The sequence below is a fragment of the Lucilia cuprina genome, chromosome 3 (assembly GCF_022045245.1).
Source record: "Lucilia cuprina isolate Lc7/37 chromosome 3, ASM2204524v1, whole genome shotgun sequence".
Classification (NCBI taxonomy): Eukaryota; Metazoa; Arthropoda; class Insecta; order Diptera; family Calliphoridae; genus Lucilia; species Lucilia cuprina.
Genome location: NC_060951.1, coordinates 62,700,687 through 62,718,415, shown reverse-complemented (window position 1 = coordinate 62,718,415; position 17,729 = coordinate 62,700,687). Strand labels below are relative to the sequence as shown.

The window sequence follows — 17,729 nt, the reverse complement described above, 5'->3', positions numbered from 1 at the left end:
CGAGTGTTCTTTCCAACTTGGGTTATTCCTTACAAAATAAAAAAAAGCACCTCTATTACACTGCTAAATAGTTTCGGCTAGATTTCACAGGGAACTTTGGAATAAAAGTCTATTCATAAGTTCCCCGTGTTGCCCGTCTATGGTCCGATTACAACTGCTTTTCCAGTTGAGGACTTATTTATCCTTAATCGAAAAGTAATCACCACATTTTATTCCTTCTGTCACAAAACGTGTTAATTCAAATGTTTATCACATACACACACATTTATACACAAAATTTAACATGCCAAAGTGACACTCTCATTCCAGTGACAGAAAACGAGTGAGTTTAGGTACAAAAATAAAAATAAACGAACTCATTATGTTAGAAATAACCCTGTAGTTCCAGTGTTTACTCCGATTTAGAGATATTAGCTTTCATAGATAGATAGATAGGTAGATAGATAGATAGATAGATAGATAGATAGATAGATAGATAAATAGATATATAGTGAGTTAGTTAGTTGGTTAGTTAGTTAGTTAGTTAGTTAGATAGATAGATAGATAGATAGATAGATAGATAGATAGATAGATAGATAGATAGATAGATAGATAGATAGATAGATAGATAGATAGATAGATAGATAGATAGATAGATAGATAGATAGATAGATAGATAGATAGATAGTTAGTTAGTTAGTTAGTTAGTTAGTTAGTTATTTAGTTAGATAGTTAGTTAGTTAATTAGTGAGTTTGTTCGTTTGTTAGTTCGTTAGTTCGTTAGTTTGTTAGTTTGTTAGTTTGTTAGTTTGTTAGTTTGTTAGTTTGTTAGTTTGTTAGTTTGTTAGTTTGTTAGTTTGTTAGTTTGTTAGTTTGTTAGTTTGTTAGTTTGTTAGTTTGTTAGTTTGTTAGTTTGTTAGTTTGTTAGTTTGTTAGTTTGTTAGTTTGTTAGTTTGTTAGTTTGTTAGTTTGTTAGTTTGTTAGTTTGTTAGTTTGTTAGTTTGTTAGTTTGTTAGTTTGTTAGTTTGTTAGTTTGTTAGTTTGTTAGTTTGTTAGTTTGTTAGTTAGTTTAAACTTTAAACTTGTCAAATTATGTTCTTTTAAGCGAAACGGATACCTCGTACCTTTGGAAAACAACTGGTAGATTCTCTCTTTTGTATATAGATTAATGTAAATACCGTTATCCTTTAAACTCACATTTTTTCCTAAATTCATAACAAAAACTGAACAAAAAAATTCTATGTAGGACAACAACTTGTTGAAATTCATTGAAAAATAACCCAAGAAGATCGAAAACTTATTTAAGGGAAAAATTACACACACAGTACAAAAGTGTGGGTGCGTGTGAATGTGGCTAAAGAACGGAAGGAATTCTCTCACACACACACACAAGCATTCATTCATACATGCATGGGGACAAAGCTCAAAGGAATTTAAAATTGTTGAATAGAATATGAATGTAAAGCAACCTTTCCTAATCTATTTGAATTTATCATGGTTAAATGAAAATATATCTAAATAAGTAAATAAAATATACACTACAGTTGGCATAGAAATATACGCTACATCAATTAAGAACAGCAAAAGCTGTACTACAAAATGTTAAGGAATAAACTGTTGGTATAAATAAAGTATAAATATTTATATTAATGAAACGTTAACACTATCGCCTGTAGGGTTCACATCAAATTTCAAAGAATAAAACTTTTGAACAATTGCAAGACCTGCGCCTTAAAACAAGAGCAAAATATTACTATTACTACAACAAACACATTAAAGGAAACAAACAGTAAACACAGCAGCAGTATTAGCAAAAGGACTACAGAGAACAATCGAAGCAACAGAGTAGACAGAGCAAGTTTACACAGTGTATTTGTAAGCCATCCTTAATTTACCGGTTATATTCAATATAAATTCAATTTTTCCGTTTAGTTTCAACTTGCAACGCAAACCTAACGGAACAAATCAAAACGAAAAACGCGTCAAGCAAAACTTAAAACAAAAAGAAAAGAATTAAAAAAACAAGTTAAAATAAAGTTGACACTGAAACTAAACATTTGATGAGTATTTAAAAATAAATATTAAAAAATATAATAATAAACATTTAAATATATTCTAACAACAAAAAAAAATTATGCAAACTTTCCAACAACATTAAGAACACAAGTTAAATTTTTCTGAATATTTAAAATAAATAAATAAATGTATATAATTAAAAACTTTTGGTATAATTTTATTTTAAACTGTTTTATTAACCAATAAATATCATAATAATAAGTATTAATATTTTAATATTAAGATTTCTTAATATGAATATTAATAATATTTTGCCAACAAAAGTTTCCAAAAATACCAACTGGATATTCATGTTTTTAATACAAGAAAGTCCAAAATAAAAAAATGCTCAAAAATATTTTTTTTTTTGGTTTTATGAAAGAAAAAAGATTCTTTTAAAATTTAAATAAAAACTTAAAACAAAAGAAAATTAAATAAAATAAAATGAAATGTGTTTTTTGAATGAATTAAGAAAGAAGTTAAATGAAATAAATTCAATTCATCTGCTCGTTTGTACGACGAATATTGTATAATATAAAATCGAATCTGTAAAAAGAAAACAAGAATTTATAAAAAAAGTTTTTGATCGTGTTCTGTGACAGGCCCCCTGCTGCTTGTTTTCTGATAAAGTGACAGGCCAAAAATGTTTGGAGTTTATTTTATTCTCATTTTCTTTGAATGCTTTTAAATGAAAGCAAAACTTTTCTTGATTGCATTTTGAGATGTGCACATGTTTGGAAGAGTATACAATGAGCAACAAAATTGGAACCACCAAAACTAACAAAAGTAATTCAGAATGATTAACTAACTAGGGAAAATTAACGTCGCAAAAGTAATACGGAGAGGAATTCAATGGTTACTTGATGATACTTTTAAGTATCTTTTGCACATCCGTTAGATTTTTTGAAAAAAGTTCTACTTAAAATTTAAATGGGTTAATCACCAATTTAAGCGTGTCCAAGTAATCCAGGGAAAATACAATAATCCGCTGGAGAATACGATATATTAGATATAACTAACTGAGTGACTGACTAACTAACTAACTAACTAGCTAGCTAGCTAGCTAACTAACAAACTAACTAACTAACTTACTAACTAACTAACTAACTAACTAACTAACTAACTAACTAACTAACTAACTAACTAACTAACTAACTAACTAACTAACTAACTAACCAACTAACTAACTAACTAACTAACTAACCAACCAACTAACTAACTAACTAACTAACTAACTAACTAACTAACTAACTAACTAACTAACTAACTAACTAACTAACTAACTAACTAACCAACTAACTAACTAACTAACTAACTAACTAACTAACTAACTAACTAACTAACTAACTAACTAACTAACTAACTAACTAACTAACTAACTAACTAACTAACTAACTAACTAACTATCTATCTATCTATCTATCTATCTATCTATCTATCTATCTATCTATCTATCTATCTATCTATCTATCTATCTATCTATCTATCTAACTAACTAACTAAGTTACTTATTTATAATGTGACTTCCCTACATAAGCAGTACATTACTTGTGATATGTTAAGTAAACAATACAATACACCTTCCTTTATTCTTTCCTAAAAAATTCCGAACCTGTCCTAAGTTCGAAAAACGGTAACAAGACAACTTTTATTATAAATTTTTGTATGTTATCTGAAAGTTCATCATGTCAGCTTTCAAAATAAAGGCTTATCATCTGACATATATATCCATATATTTATTCCTAAATTCTATCGCCTTAGTTTTAGCTTGCAAAACTGAACTAAAATTTTGCCGAATTTTAACCATGAGCAACCATAACCAAGTTCTTTTCTCACCCACTTACATACTTAATCGTAACGCCAAATGAAGTTTCGTCCACCATTTTTATTGTAATATATGCTGGATTAGGGAATGAAAATAATTACGCGAGTATTTCAATGTTATTGCATTGTAATTTAACATTTTGACTGATACAATACAGATCGACAAGTTTTGGTTCTCCATTGTTAGAGCATAAGACCGTTTCGAATCAAAAAACTACCAATGACAATAGCCATCGAATATGATGATCAATATTTGATTTAAACATTTTGTTATAAAATTTGTATTATACATCAGCTACATTAAAAGTTCCACTTTTGTTGTTGCTGTAATAAATTTTCAGATATAAATTTACTTAATACAAGTACATACTGGTACAACTAGTAAAAGTTATAATAAATTTTAATATTTTGTTGTTTTACGAACACAATTTTATTGTCTGCCGACAAGTTGTATTCTTAAATCATAAATTTTGTTAGTTTTTATCTTTAGTTGTCAAAAAACGAAAATAAAAACAAAAATTAATCTATAAACTTTGTTTCATACTATATTTTAACGAAACAAACTAAAATTATAAATAATACTAAATAAATTCAATCAGTTTTTTTTCAGAGTAATTAAAAATTCAAATCTTTAAATTTGTTTATGTTTTAACTGGTATCAGTATCAACAATATTAATTCAAATATAATAAAATTTCAAATATTTATTAATCAATTACTCTAACAAATTATTAAATAATTTCCATTTTAATATTCATTTCAAATGATTGATCATGGTCAACGTGTTTGTTGAAGTTTTTGAAATATTTTTGCGTTTTTTTTTTTTTTTTTGGCGGGAGATTTTTGCAATTTGTTGTAGTTGTTTACTTAAAAGTGAAACAATTATGTTGCACATTCATATTTTTAATACTTTTTTATTTGTTTTTTGAAATGTGGAATTAGCAGTTAAGAAATTTAATTTATTATGTAGTCAATTAGTAGAAGTGTTGTCAATATTATTGTTGTTTGAATTAAAACAGCTGTTACAAAGATGTGTCTAATATAAATTTAGTTTCACGTTATGAATACGAAATGTAAGACTTAACTAACTAACTAACTACCTAAATAAGTAACTAACTAACTATCTTACTAACTAACTAACTAACTTACTATCTTACTAACTAACTAACTAACTAACTAACTAACTAACTAACTAACTAACTAACTAACTAACTAACTAACTAACTAACTAACTAACTAACTAACTAACTAACTAACTAACTAACTAACTAACTAACTAACTAACTAACTAACTAACTAACTAACTAACTAACTAACTAATTAACTAACTAAATAAATAACTAACTACCTAATTAACATACTCACTCAGACTATCTGCATTATAGTTCTGACTATGAATAGATCTATAGTTTGGCCTTTGATTCTTTGCTTAAGTTTAGACTAAAGTTTGGTCATAGTGTAATCTTCAGTTCAGACTATAGAGTCTACCATAGATTGGACTATCTAGATTATAGATTAATCTATAGTCTGGGCTATTGTTTGGACTATAGCATAAATTATCTGGGCCTTTGTGCGAATTTTAGTTTAGACTGAAATGTTGAACATAGTTTGGACTATGGATTTATTTTTAGTCTGAACTTTACTATGTTCCATCTGAACTATAAAATGTCAACCATATGTTGGACTATCTTGACCGTGGATTAATAGGATATAGCTTAGACTATCTGGGATATAGAGAGAACTTTAGTATAAGCTGTAATGTAGACCATAGTTTGAATCATAATCCAAAGTATCGTCTACAGAATGGACTATAGATGGGACTATAGTTTGAGCTATAGTTTTGAGTTTAGTTCGGATTATTAGCACTTTAATCTTGACTATGGTGGCCTTAGCGTAAAGAAAGGATGTGGTTCCAATATATCTAAGAAGTATGCCATATTCCTCCTATGTTTAAATCTCTATTATGTACTAGTATCGTTTGAATCTAGGGTTTGAAACAATTGATCGCCCCCCTTATCTGCAATTATATTTTGGGTTATAAGAGTACATTTTAGAAAAAATTAGTTTTATGGAGGATAAATAAGAGAGTTCAAAAAATAATTGATTTAAAAATTTATAAAAAAAACCTTATTTAATTTTATATTAAGAAAAACTATTAATTCAAATCAAAAATATGAAATTTGTTTAAAACAAATTTAAAGTATAAAATCAAATGATTCTCATCATAAAATGCTGAGAATCCCATTAATACTAAAAAAACAAACAAAGAAAAAATAAACATCTTTAAAAATAAAAAAAGAGAAAAATATAAAAAATTAATGCATATTTTCTACGTGATTAAAAACAACATCTATGGGAATTTTAAATTCCATAAGCAACAAAGTAAAAAGGAGGAAAAATCTGTAAAACAGAAAATACTATACGAAACAACACCCTAAAGTACAGCACTCAATTGCAAACTCCTTCTACTTCCCTTATAAAGGTAGCAGTAATCAGTCAACCAACCCAAAAAATATTACATTAAACACAACAATTCAAAGAACTATTCACGAGGAGAAAGAGAGAGTGCGTGATGCCAATGGATAATAATACAAATAAACTCATAAACAATGGTTATCTACGAACACCAAACATTACCAAAAACAATGGACATGGCTCAGCCAACACCAGCAACAGAACTAATAATGTCGATGATGATGGAGGTGGTGGTGGCGGCGGCGGTGGGGGTAGTGTCTCAATAAAAGATAATGATGCAACTACTGTAATATCACCTTTATTAGGTGCTGAAAAGAAATCGTCAGAATTGCCCGAAACAGAAGTCATGATGCATCACTCATCAACGCCACAGCTACAGCAACAACAACAACATTCACCTATAACAGCAGCATGTGCCAATAATGTGGGTCATATGAAATTTCCCACTGTCGTCTATTTGGGCACCGATAGTGGTAAACCCCTGGCAAGTGTTGGCGTTGGATCCAATACAAATGCCACAAGAACAACACTACAACACAATGCCCCTGTCTCCTATAACATCTCATCACATTCACCCCATTCAACACCACATCAGAGCGAATGGTTACTTAAAGAATCCACACTCCGATGTCGATTGTTGGTTTTAGCTGTTGCTTTAACAGTTTTAGGGGCTGCAATTGGAGCTTTAGCTATTTATTTTGCTGGCAATTATCGTTGTCAAACCACAACAACGCATACAATAGATAAAAGTCGAAATATCAACGGCAACATCAAGAACTACAACAACATGAATATCACTGGTAAGTGTCAAATTCAAATGTTTATTAATTAGACAGTTGTGTTGCGACATATAGTACAAGTAAAAGTTAAGAACAGTGTCCAAATTACTGCATTCGTAACGGAGATCTAATGAAAATATTGATAGATATTTACTATCATGGTCTGATTACAACATTACTTTTTCTAGCTTTTTAAATGTTAATATTATTGGATCTGCTTTCAGCAAGTTCACCCTCATAATTTGTTTGTTATTTGTAAAGGACAAGCTCGTCCTATACAGACTTGTGTTTTTATTTCTACTGCATTTCGGTGCATCCATACGTCCAAATAAACTTTAAACGTAATAACGTCTTGAAAAACTTTTGTAAATATCGTCAACAACATCCTAAATTTCTCATACAACTGTGCTCATTCTTCGCCATGTACTATTCAATTTAAAATGATATAAAACAAAACTCGAAGTTTTGAAAATCTACAACTGTCACTACACCATGTCTATATACCATGATCCATCATTATAACAAAATATGTACAATGTATTTTGAAATATATATCTGTCCATCTATTATTGAACCATTCTGTCTCTGTGTCCGTCCTTCCGTCCATCTGTCTATCATTAGCTATGACATCGGTTGATAAGGTTTATTTTTTTTCTATTACAAATATATGAACAAAGCCCGCTGCTGAACTAATAATAACAAAAATATAAATAATCGCGCAATTTATGTATAAAATTATCTAAACCACAAAGTTTGACAATATATAACATCGCAAATGAAAAAAAAAAACATATTAAAAATGTTATGAACATAAGTAAACTAGTAGTCTATCAGGGTTTAATTATAATTTAATGATATTTGGGAATAAGTTGTGTTGTCAGATATGAAGGAAAATTAGAAACCGTGATGATATCAACATTCTATTTTCGCTGTCGCATGGAATTTTTTTTCGAGATATAATAAATAGATAGTTTTGAAGATTATATAGTTTCTTGAACTTTGAAATCGTTTTGAACATGAAACAAATAAAATTGAATGCCACTTTTAATGTAATTACATTAAAAGTAACCTATTCAGAAGTCAGTCTTTTACTAAATCAAAATGTGTACTATTAATGGAATTAAAATTACGTGTTTTGGCTTTATCCACTAGACTAGTCTATAGACTAGACTATAGACTAGACTATAGGCTAGACTATAGACTAGACTATAGACTAGACTATAGACTAGACTATAGACTAGACTATAGACTAGACTATAGACTAGACTATAGACTAGACTATAGACTAGACTATAGATTAGACTATAGACTAGACTATAGACTTGACTATAGACTAGATAATAGACTAGACTATAGACTAGACTATAGACTAGATAATAGACTAGACTATAGACTAGACTATAGACTAGACTATAGACTATAGACTAGACTATAGACTAGACTACAGACTATAGACTAGACTGTACACTAGAATGTAGACTAGACTGTAGACTAGACTATAATATTATAAACTAGGCTAGTTATAATTCTATAGTCTAGATATCTCTTTAGCACAAATTCCTCAGTTTGATTCTTTTTCTGAAATCGAAATCCACAGGTCAGTGTTCCAATTATGCCATTTTATGAAAAAAAACACATACAAATGTAATAAACATGAATTGATTACAATTACAAAGTAAAAAGTGCAAATGCAACAAGCTTATTAAATAATATTATTACGTTTTTTCTTTCTTCTTTAACAGTTTTTTGCCTTATGTGAACATAAAAATCAATAACTTCTATAGCATTTTTAAATCTATCAATCCATTTTGTTGACTAGTGTAATTATTATGAATAAAATTTAAATGTCTACATTAAAGTGACCAACATCAAACCACCCTTTTTATTATAGTTAAATATATAAGTTAGTATTTGTGTATTTGAATGAATATAGCAAGTAAACAAAAAGCCCTGCAGCTTTAAAGGCAATAGATTTCCAGGAAGAACTTAGTAATTAATAACTGCTGCTAGTTACTATTCCAATGTAAAATCTTGCTAGAAGATAATTGTTTGCTGTAGCTAACACATTTCCTCGCACGGAACTAAAGTTCCAAGGACTACAGGCTATAAACATCCATGTATGTATGTATGTATGTATGTATGTATGTATGTATGTATGTATGTATGTATGTATGTATGTATGTATGTATGTATGTATGTATGTATGTATGTAGGTGTTACACACATGTCACAAATTCTGTGTGAATGAAACTGTGTGTTTGTGTTTGTTTTAATATGAGTGCTTGAAGAAATGTCTGTCTGTCTATCATGACAGTAGCTGTAAATATTTATGATTGTTCTTTTATTTGTTATCATTCCTTTTTTTATTTATTATTTTTTATTTCTATTCCTTTTTCTTCTATTTCTTTAACAACTTTGTGTCGTTTATAGTTTTATAGTTGTTGTTGCTGTTACTTTTGCATAATAAGAGCTAAATCTACAACCAAACAACAAACAAACAGTCAACAACAGACGACTGACTGTGTTAGTAGTAGCAACAATAACAACAACAGAAGCAGCAGCAACAAGAAGAAAATATATAATTTCCTTTTATGTCTTATCATGAGCAACAGGCAGCTAAAAGGAAACCTTTTTCAACATTTTCATTTCCTTTTTGTCAACACATCTACAATTGTACACACAATTCACTTTAATGATAGAACAACTACACACATACAAAAAATTAAACATATGAACAAACACAAACAACCAACATCGTGCATTCAAGTTTATGACACAAATCGTTAAACTCGATTATTGCGTTTAAAAACATTAAAACCTCTGATAAGTCCAACATGAAGAAATAAGGGCAAACATATTATTTTAACAGGTCACAAGAGAAATTTTATTTTCAAAAAGACTAGACTATAGACTAGACTATAGACTAGACTATAGACTAGACTATAGACTAGACTATAGACTAGATTATAGACTAGACTATAGACTAGACTATAGACTAGACTATAGACTAGACTATATACTAGACTATAGACTAGACTATAGACTAAACTATAGACAAGACTATAGACTAGTCTATAGACTAGACTAGACTATGGACTAGACTATGGACTAGACTATGGACTAGACTATGGACTAGACTATGAACTAGACTATGGACTAGACTATGGACTAGACTATGGACTAGACTATAGACTAGACTATAGACTAAACTATAGACTAAACTATAGACTAAACTATAGACTAAACTATAGACAAGACAATAGACTAGACTATAAACTAGACTATAGACTAGACTATAGACTAGACTAGACTAGACTATAGACTAGACTAGACTAGACTATGGACTATACTATATTCTAGACTATAGACTAAACTATAGATTAAACTATAGACTAAACTATAGACTAAACTATAGACTAAACTATAGACTAAACTATAGACTAAACTATAGACTAAACTATAGACTAAACTATAGACAAGACTATAGACTAGACTGTAAACTAGACTATAGACAAGACTATAGACTAGACTATGGACTAGAGTAGACTATGGACTAGACTATGGACTAGACTATGGACTAGACTATAGACTAGACTATAAAATAAACTATAGAATGAACTATAGACTAAACTATAGACTAAACTATAGACTAAACTATAGACTAAACTATAGACTAAACTATAGACTAAACTATAGACTAGACTATAGAATAAACTATAAACTAGACTATAGACAAGACTATAGAATAGACTATAAACTAGACTATATACTAGACTATAGACTAGACTATGGACTAGACTATGGACTAGACTATGGACTAGACTATGGACTAGACTATTGACTAGACTATGGACTAGACTATGGACTAGATTATGGACTAGACTATGGACTAGACTATGGACTAGACTATAGATTAAACTATAGACTAAACTAGACTAAACTATAGACTAAACTATAGACTAAACTATAGACTAGACTATAGACTAAACTATAGACTAAACTAGACTAAACTATAGACTAAAATATAGACTAAACTATAGACTATGGACTAGACTATGGACTAGACTATAGACTAAACTATAGACTAAACTATAGACTAAACTATAGACTAAACTATAGACTAAACTATAGACTAAACTATAGACTAAACTATAGACTAAACTATAGACTAAACTATAGACAAGACTATAGACTAGACTACGGACTAGACTAAAGATTAGACTATAGACTTATTCCAAAAAGAAACAAGACTAGAGAGTACTTCGTGAGGCTGTATCATTGAAAATTTATGTTATGTGCCATTATAAAGTGGGAATCTGCCACACTTCAGCCACTCTTCTTATGCATGTCTTGTCATGATGCAAAATAAACATATGAACTAATTAAATATAATGCAAAATCATTCTTATTCCAAAAAGAAACAATTAGTTTATGACCCCGTACAGATACGAGTACGGAATTCTTAATGAAATGATATTGCTACTTTTAAACACTGTAGGTAGGAGTGAGTTTGTAGATGCATGTGGAAAAATTAATTGATTTTCAACAAACAAGAGTAGAAACAGTTTAGAAGAAAAATATAGTAACTTGAAACTAGATTAGGTTGACGTGAAAGTTGCTGTGAACATGGTATCATGAAAATGTAGTTTCATGCTCAAAAAGGAAAATTTTGATAAATTTTATCGATTCCCGATTAGAATTTCTTATTTATTTAAACACTGCTACTACACTGCTACTTTCATCTCCACCACTGTTTATGTTTAAGAAGTGACATCCATTTAACAAGCTTCCGTTTTGTTGAAACTTCATAGAACTTTACAATTTTTTCTTCGCATTTTTCCCATGAAAATTGACTTATTTTCATCGAACGTTCTTCTACTAACTACGTGTCTTATTGGAAACATTTTTTTTACTCACTGGAACATGCTACATAAGTACTACATGTAATATATTCTTACTTTGTTTTAAGTTTTTAATAACGAAAGAAATTGTCCTTTTTTTCTTGTTGCTGTTAGATATAAAACCAACAAATCATCGCATCGCCTACATACACTAGAAGAAAATAAGAAAGAATGTTTACTTTATTTGTTAAAAGAAGATATTACAGTTTTATGAACTGCAATCGATCCAGATTTTCTAACCAATCAAACGATAAGTGCTATTCTTAATAGACGTATCAATTATAAACAAAACATTTCAGTAGTTTAAATTAAACCGAACAATTTCCTCGAGTGTAGTTAATTGTCTTAACTTATTGATTTTCAATTGTAAAGAAACTGTTGATGATGTTTTCTACAACTTTTTTTAAACCTATAATACATGCAACATGTAACTAAATGCGTTCCTTTTCCATAAGTACTCATACGTACCACAAAGTTAGATACAATGTACGTGTGTATCCTTTTAATATTTTCTCCTACACATTATGACTGATGTTTTGCCACTCGTTCAAATGGGAGGCAATTATTTAACATGGAAAATATATTGCAATCGTACGCCATTGAAAGTTGACACTTGCTGAGAAATTCTAATCAACGACAATTCTCCTTTAAATGTTTCCATGTATAGATAGATGTTTTAACAAACATAAGTTTGTATGTAGATGGCTAAAAATAGTTGTTCATATACATGTCGTAGTGAAGAAGTTTAATTGTTGTACGAGTGAATGAATTTTAAAATAGAAAACCTTTAGATTACAAAGTTAATTTTTACTGTCACGATTGATTGCAGAATTTAAAAACCTGCTTCTAGTTTTCTTCCTTTTTAATAGTTTTTAAAGTGTTTTTATACTTGTTGACATAATTTAAATAAGTTTTTGTTGTAATTTCTTTTTAGGATTGACGTTTGAAAGAGATGATATTTGCCTGACAGAGGAATGTGTAAGAACGGGTAAGTTTAATGCCAGGCAGACGACCCAGCCTTGACAGATGCTTCTTGCATTGTCTAACTAATAGGGAAGTGGTGTAACAGTTTAGTGAGAGAATTGCCACCATAGGTCTAACAAGATAACCACATAATCTGCTACTACGGGTGGCTAGTTGCCCGCAGGAGGATGTCCTAGCTGGTCAGTTGGTTGAGGTTCCTTCGGGATCCACGTAATGGCTGTGGTTAAAACCGAAATTCGCAGGAAGAGTAAGTTGCGGTTAAAAGACTGATGTTAGGTAACTGTACGAGATGAATGAAAGGTATCATATACAAATGATACCTTTCATCCATTCAGATATGTTCATAGCAAACTCTATTCAAATCAGAATTACCACAGTGTATCCCTGTGAGTAAGAACAAAATCTCGGCTTATTTGATGGATTCGTACTTCGGTTTACTGGTTACGTGCTGTTGCCAAATCAATAGAGGCCATCCCATCTGCGTGGTTGTAAACGGAAGTGATGTTTTACAACTCGGAAGTTAAGCAACGGGGCAGCAATGGTCAGAGATTAGATAGCTCAAGTACTTCAGCAAAGTGCTTGTATATGGACCGGTATATCCCTATACTTTTTGCCACTTGAGTTCTTCATTGAAGGATTCAGGAGCGATGGTAGACCGCTGTCAAGTATACCGTGTGGATGAAAAAACCACAGTGAAATAAGGCCGTCAGGGCAGGTGTTCACGTTAAGCACTCCGACATTCATTACCAACACCACAATTAATTGTAGAACAATCTGTAAAGATTCTGGAAATTTGTTTGTAGTGGTACCACGCCACTTGCTCCTGGAAAGAACTCTGACTTTGATAACTCTGTTAAAATCAATGTGTGCTGTCTGTTCAAAACTGAGGACAATAGATTTAAAATTTTCGGATCAAATTTCACGGTTTATTAATTAGATACACATACGTCTAGAATACCATAAGTACATTAAGAAATCGGAGATAATTTTGTTTTATTTTTTTAGCGGCATATTTACTATCGGCGATGGATACTTCTGCCAATCCCTGTGACAATTTCTTTCAATATGCCTGTGGAACATGGAATAAAGTCCACATAATACCAGAAGATCGAAGTTCAATAAGTACCTTTGAGGTGAGTAGAAAACAAGGCGAAAGGCTAGCCTTAATTGTGGAACTATTAAACATAACAGAAATTTTAGGTTCTGGCAGATCAACAACAAGTTTTACTGAAAGGTGTTTTAGAGGAACCTATTAATGACATGGATAACCAGGCCACGATTAAGGCGAAAATGTTTTACAAAAGTTGTATAGATATACGTAAGTAAATCAAGAGTGTAAAGATAAATAAAACTACAAGCGATTTTGAATGCCAAATTTATTCTCAAACTTTTAAATTATATATGACTTTCTGCAATTTGTCAATTTGAAACATTCTAATTCTCTCTCGCTCTTACTAATAGCCCAAATACGCAAAATCGGCGAAGGCCGTCTTAAGAAAGTTCTAAAATCTTTGGGTGGCTGGCCGGTAATAGATCCCGACTGGAAATCACCAAATATGACAATTGAAGAACTGATAGGCACTCTCAGAGGCACATATGGTGAGCCTGTACTAGTGGAACTTTATGTGGGAGCAGATGATAAAAACTCTTCGATACATATTTTACAAATCGATCAATTTCCCTTAGCATTACCTTCAAGAGATTATTATCTCAAGTCTAGCAGTGAGCATGATCTAAAAGCCTATCATCGTTATATGACCCAAACAGCCATTCTAATGGGTGCTAATCCTAAAACTGCAGCCGAAGAACTAAATGATGTTTTGCAATTGGAGGTGAAATTAGTGAATGCCACTTTGCCAGAAGCCGATCGTCATGATACCAGTGCCATTTATAGAAAAATCAGTTTAAAGGAATTACAAGAGGAAGTGCCGCAAATCAATTGGAATTTATTTCTACAGACCGCCTTGGGTAAAGATATAGTTTTAAAAGATAATGAGGAATTAGTTAGTTATGCCATGCCTTATTTGGTGGATATGGGTAAGATACTCAAGGAAACGGATGAAAGGGTTCTGCACAATTATGTGTTATGGCGTTTGGTTATGTCCATCATGACTCATATGATTGATGATTATCAAAAGGAAAGGGTAGAGTTTCGTAAAATTTTGTTGGGTATACAAACGGAAAGAGTACGTTGGTCTCAGTGTGTAGACTGGACGAATAAAAAACTGGGCATGGCTGTGGGGACTTTATTCATAAGAGATAATTTCAATCAGAATAGCAAAGATACAGCTTTGGAAATGATTCATACGATAAGAGAGGCTTTCAATGAACTGCTCAGTGAAAATCATTGGATGGATGATGAAACCCGGGCGGTGGCCAAAGAGAAGGCGGATACCATGAATGAGCGCATTGGTTATCCGGAGATCTTAACAGATGCTAAGGAATTGGAAAAGGAGTTTGCAAATGTAGGTTTGAATTGCTTATAAAATATTTCTAATCCTTTCAAGTTTCTTTCGTTAATAGTTGACCATAGTTCCTGATAATTTTATGGAAAATGTCTTGAGTATTTTAAAATGGGAATCGGAGAAAAATATGCAGCTTTTAAGACAACCAGTGGATAAAGAAAAATGGACTACAGAGCCGGCAGTGGTGAATGCTTTCTATAATCCTAATAAAAACGATATAGGTAAATATTTCTAAAAAATATTTCTAATAACATTTTAAACTATTTAAAATTAATTTCCAACTTTTTTTAATTTCTTAGTGTTTCCTGCGGGCATTTTACAGCCCTTGTTTTATAGTCAACATTTTCCTAAATCTTTGAATTATGGCGGCATAGGAGTGGTAATAGGTCATGAAATTACCCATGGTTTTGATGACAAAGGTAAATTATAAAGCAAATGACAACGAATTTTGTAAATTTAAAAACTGTTTCCTTTAAAAGGACGCCAATTTGATAAGGACGGCAATATGATGCAATGGTGGAACAATGCCACCATAGAAGCCTTTCGTGAACGTACCCAATGTATTATAGATCAATATTCCAAATATAAAATCGATGAAGTGGGCTTGTATATGAATGGACGCATGACCCAGGGTGAAAATATAGCCGATAATGGCGGTTTAAAACAAGCTTTTAGGGTGAGTGTTATAAAGTAATTTTGAAAATTTGATTTTGTAACTAAATTTCTTTCCTTCCAAGGCCTACAAAAAATGGGTACAACGCCACGGACCCGAACAACGTTTACCCGGTCTTAATCTTACCCACGATCAGCTATTCTTTTTAAATTATGCCCAAATCTGGTGTGGTTCCATGCGTCCCGAAGATGCTCTTACAAAAATACGTTCCTCTGTACATTCGCCTGGATCAATTAGAGTTCTAGGTCCACTATCAAATTCAAAAGACTTTGCCGAAGCATATCATTGTGAATTGGGTTCACCCATGAATCCCATCGAGAAATGTAGTGTGTGGTAATACCGAAGAATGTGTATGGTATATTTTGGACCCTGCCAAACGCTCAAAATGGATATAATTAACTGACGCATACACAAACACAAACACAAACACATATGTACTTAAAAATCACTTACACATACATAATCAAATCACTAAGCAACTAAAATCAAATAAATAATAATTAAGAGATAACAAGAATGAATAAAAGAAGAAGAACCCAACATGCATAAATACACAAAATTTCAATATCCCTTCAAATAAAACAAAACAAAAAAAATGCATTATGAATTTAAGTAAATTAAAACTAAAATAAATATAGAAACGAAAAAAAGTCACTGTGTAATCACTTTTTTCCACCCAAAATTCACTTTTTTGAGTGAAAACATAAAAGTCCATTTATCTCGGAAACGGTAAGAGATAGAGACAAAACAAGCGAAATCTGTGATCACTTTAATTTCAGACCAAAATTCAATTTTTTGAGTGAAAACATGAAAGTCCATTTATCTCGGAAACGGTAAGAGATAGAGACAAAACAAGCGAAATCTGTGATCACTTTTACTTCTCACCAAAATTCACTTTTTTGAGTGAAAACATAAAAGTCCATTTATCTCGGAAATGGTAAGAGATTGAGACAAATCAAGCGAAATCAGTGATCACTTTTATTTCTGACCAAAATTCACTTTTTTGAGTGAAAACATAAAATTCCATTTATCTCGGAAACGGTAAGAGACAGAGAAAAATCACTTTTAATTCTTACAAAAAAAGTCCATTTATCTCGAAAACGGTAAGAGATAGAGACAAAACAACCAAAATCAGCGATCACTTTTATTTCTCACCAAAATTCACTTTTTTGAGTGAAAACATAAAAGTCCATTTATCTCGGAAACGGTAAGAGATAGAGACAAAACAAGCTAAATCTGTGATCACTTTTATTTCTCACCAAAATTTCATTTATCTCGGAAACGGTAAGAGATAGAGACAAAACAAGCGAAATCTGTGATCACTTTTATTTCTCACTAAAATTCACTTTTTTGCGTGAAAACATAAAAGTCCATTTATCTCGAAAACGGTAAGAGATAGAGACAAAACAGGCGAAATCTGTGATCACTTTTATTTCTCACCAAAATTTACTTTTTTGTGTGAAAACATAAAAGTCCATTTATCTCGAAAACGGTAAGAGATAGAGACAAAACAAGCGAAATCTGTGATCACTTTTATTTCTCACCAAAATTCAATTTTTTGAGTGAAAACATAAAAGTCCATTTATCTCGGAAAC

General features: G+C 30.9%; 1 protein-coding gene across 2 annotated transcripts; it reads left to right on the top strand.

Annotated features, from left to right (window-relative positions):
- The first annotated feature begins 1,909 nt into the window (after positions 1 to 1,909).
- LOC111689565 (neprilysin-1) lies at positions 1,910 to 16,771 on the top strand. Of its 2 annotated transcripts, XM_046946581.1 has the most exons (10): positions 1,910 to 2,183; positions 6,005 to 7,132; positions 12,947 to 13,000; positions 14,002 to 14,129; positions 14,197 to 14,314; positions 14,458 to 15,461; positions 15,520 to 15,682; positions 15,761 to 15,880; positions 15,941 to 16,137; positions 16,199 to 16,771. In XM_046946581.1, the coding sequence occupies exons 2-10, from the start codon at positions 6,430 to 6,432 to the stop codon at positions 16,469 to 16,471; spliced, it is 2,760 nt and encodes a 919-aa protein (XP_046802537.1). In that variant the 5' UTR covers positions 1,910 to 2,183; positions 6,005 to 6,429; the 3' UTR covers positions 16,472 to 16,771. The 2 variants fall into 2 exon arrangements, with proteins under 2 accessions (XP_046802537.1, XP_046802538.1); XM_046946582.1 differs by lacking the exon at positions 1,910 to 2,183 and having other exon boundaries at positions 5,983 to 7,132.
- Positions 16,772 to 17,729: the final 958 nt, after the last annotated feature.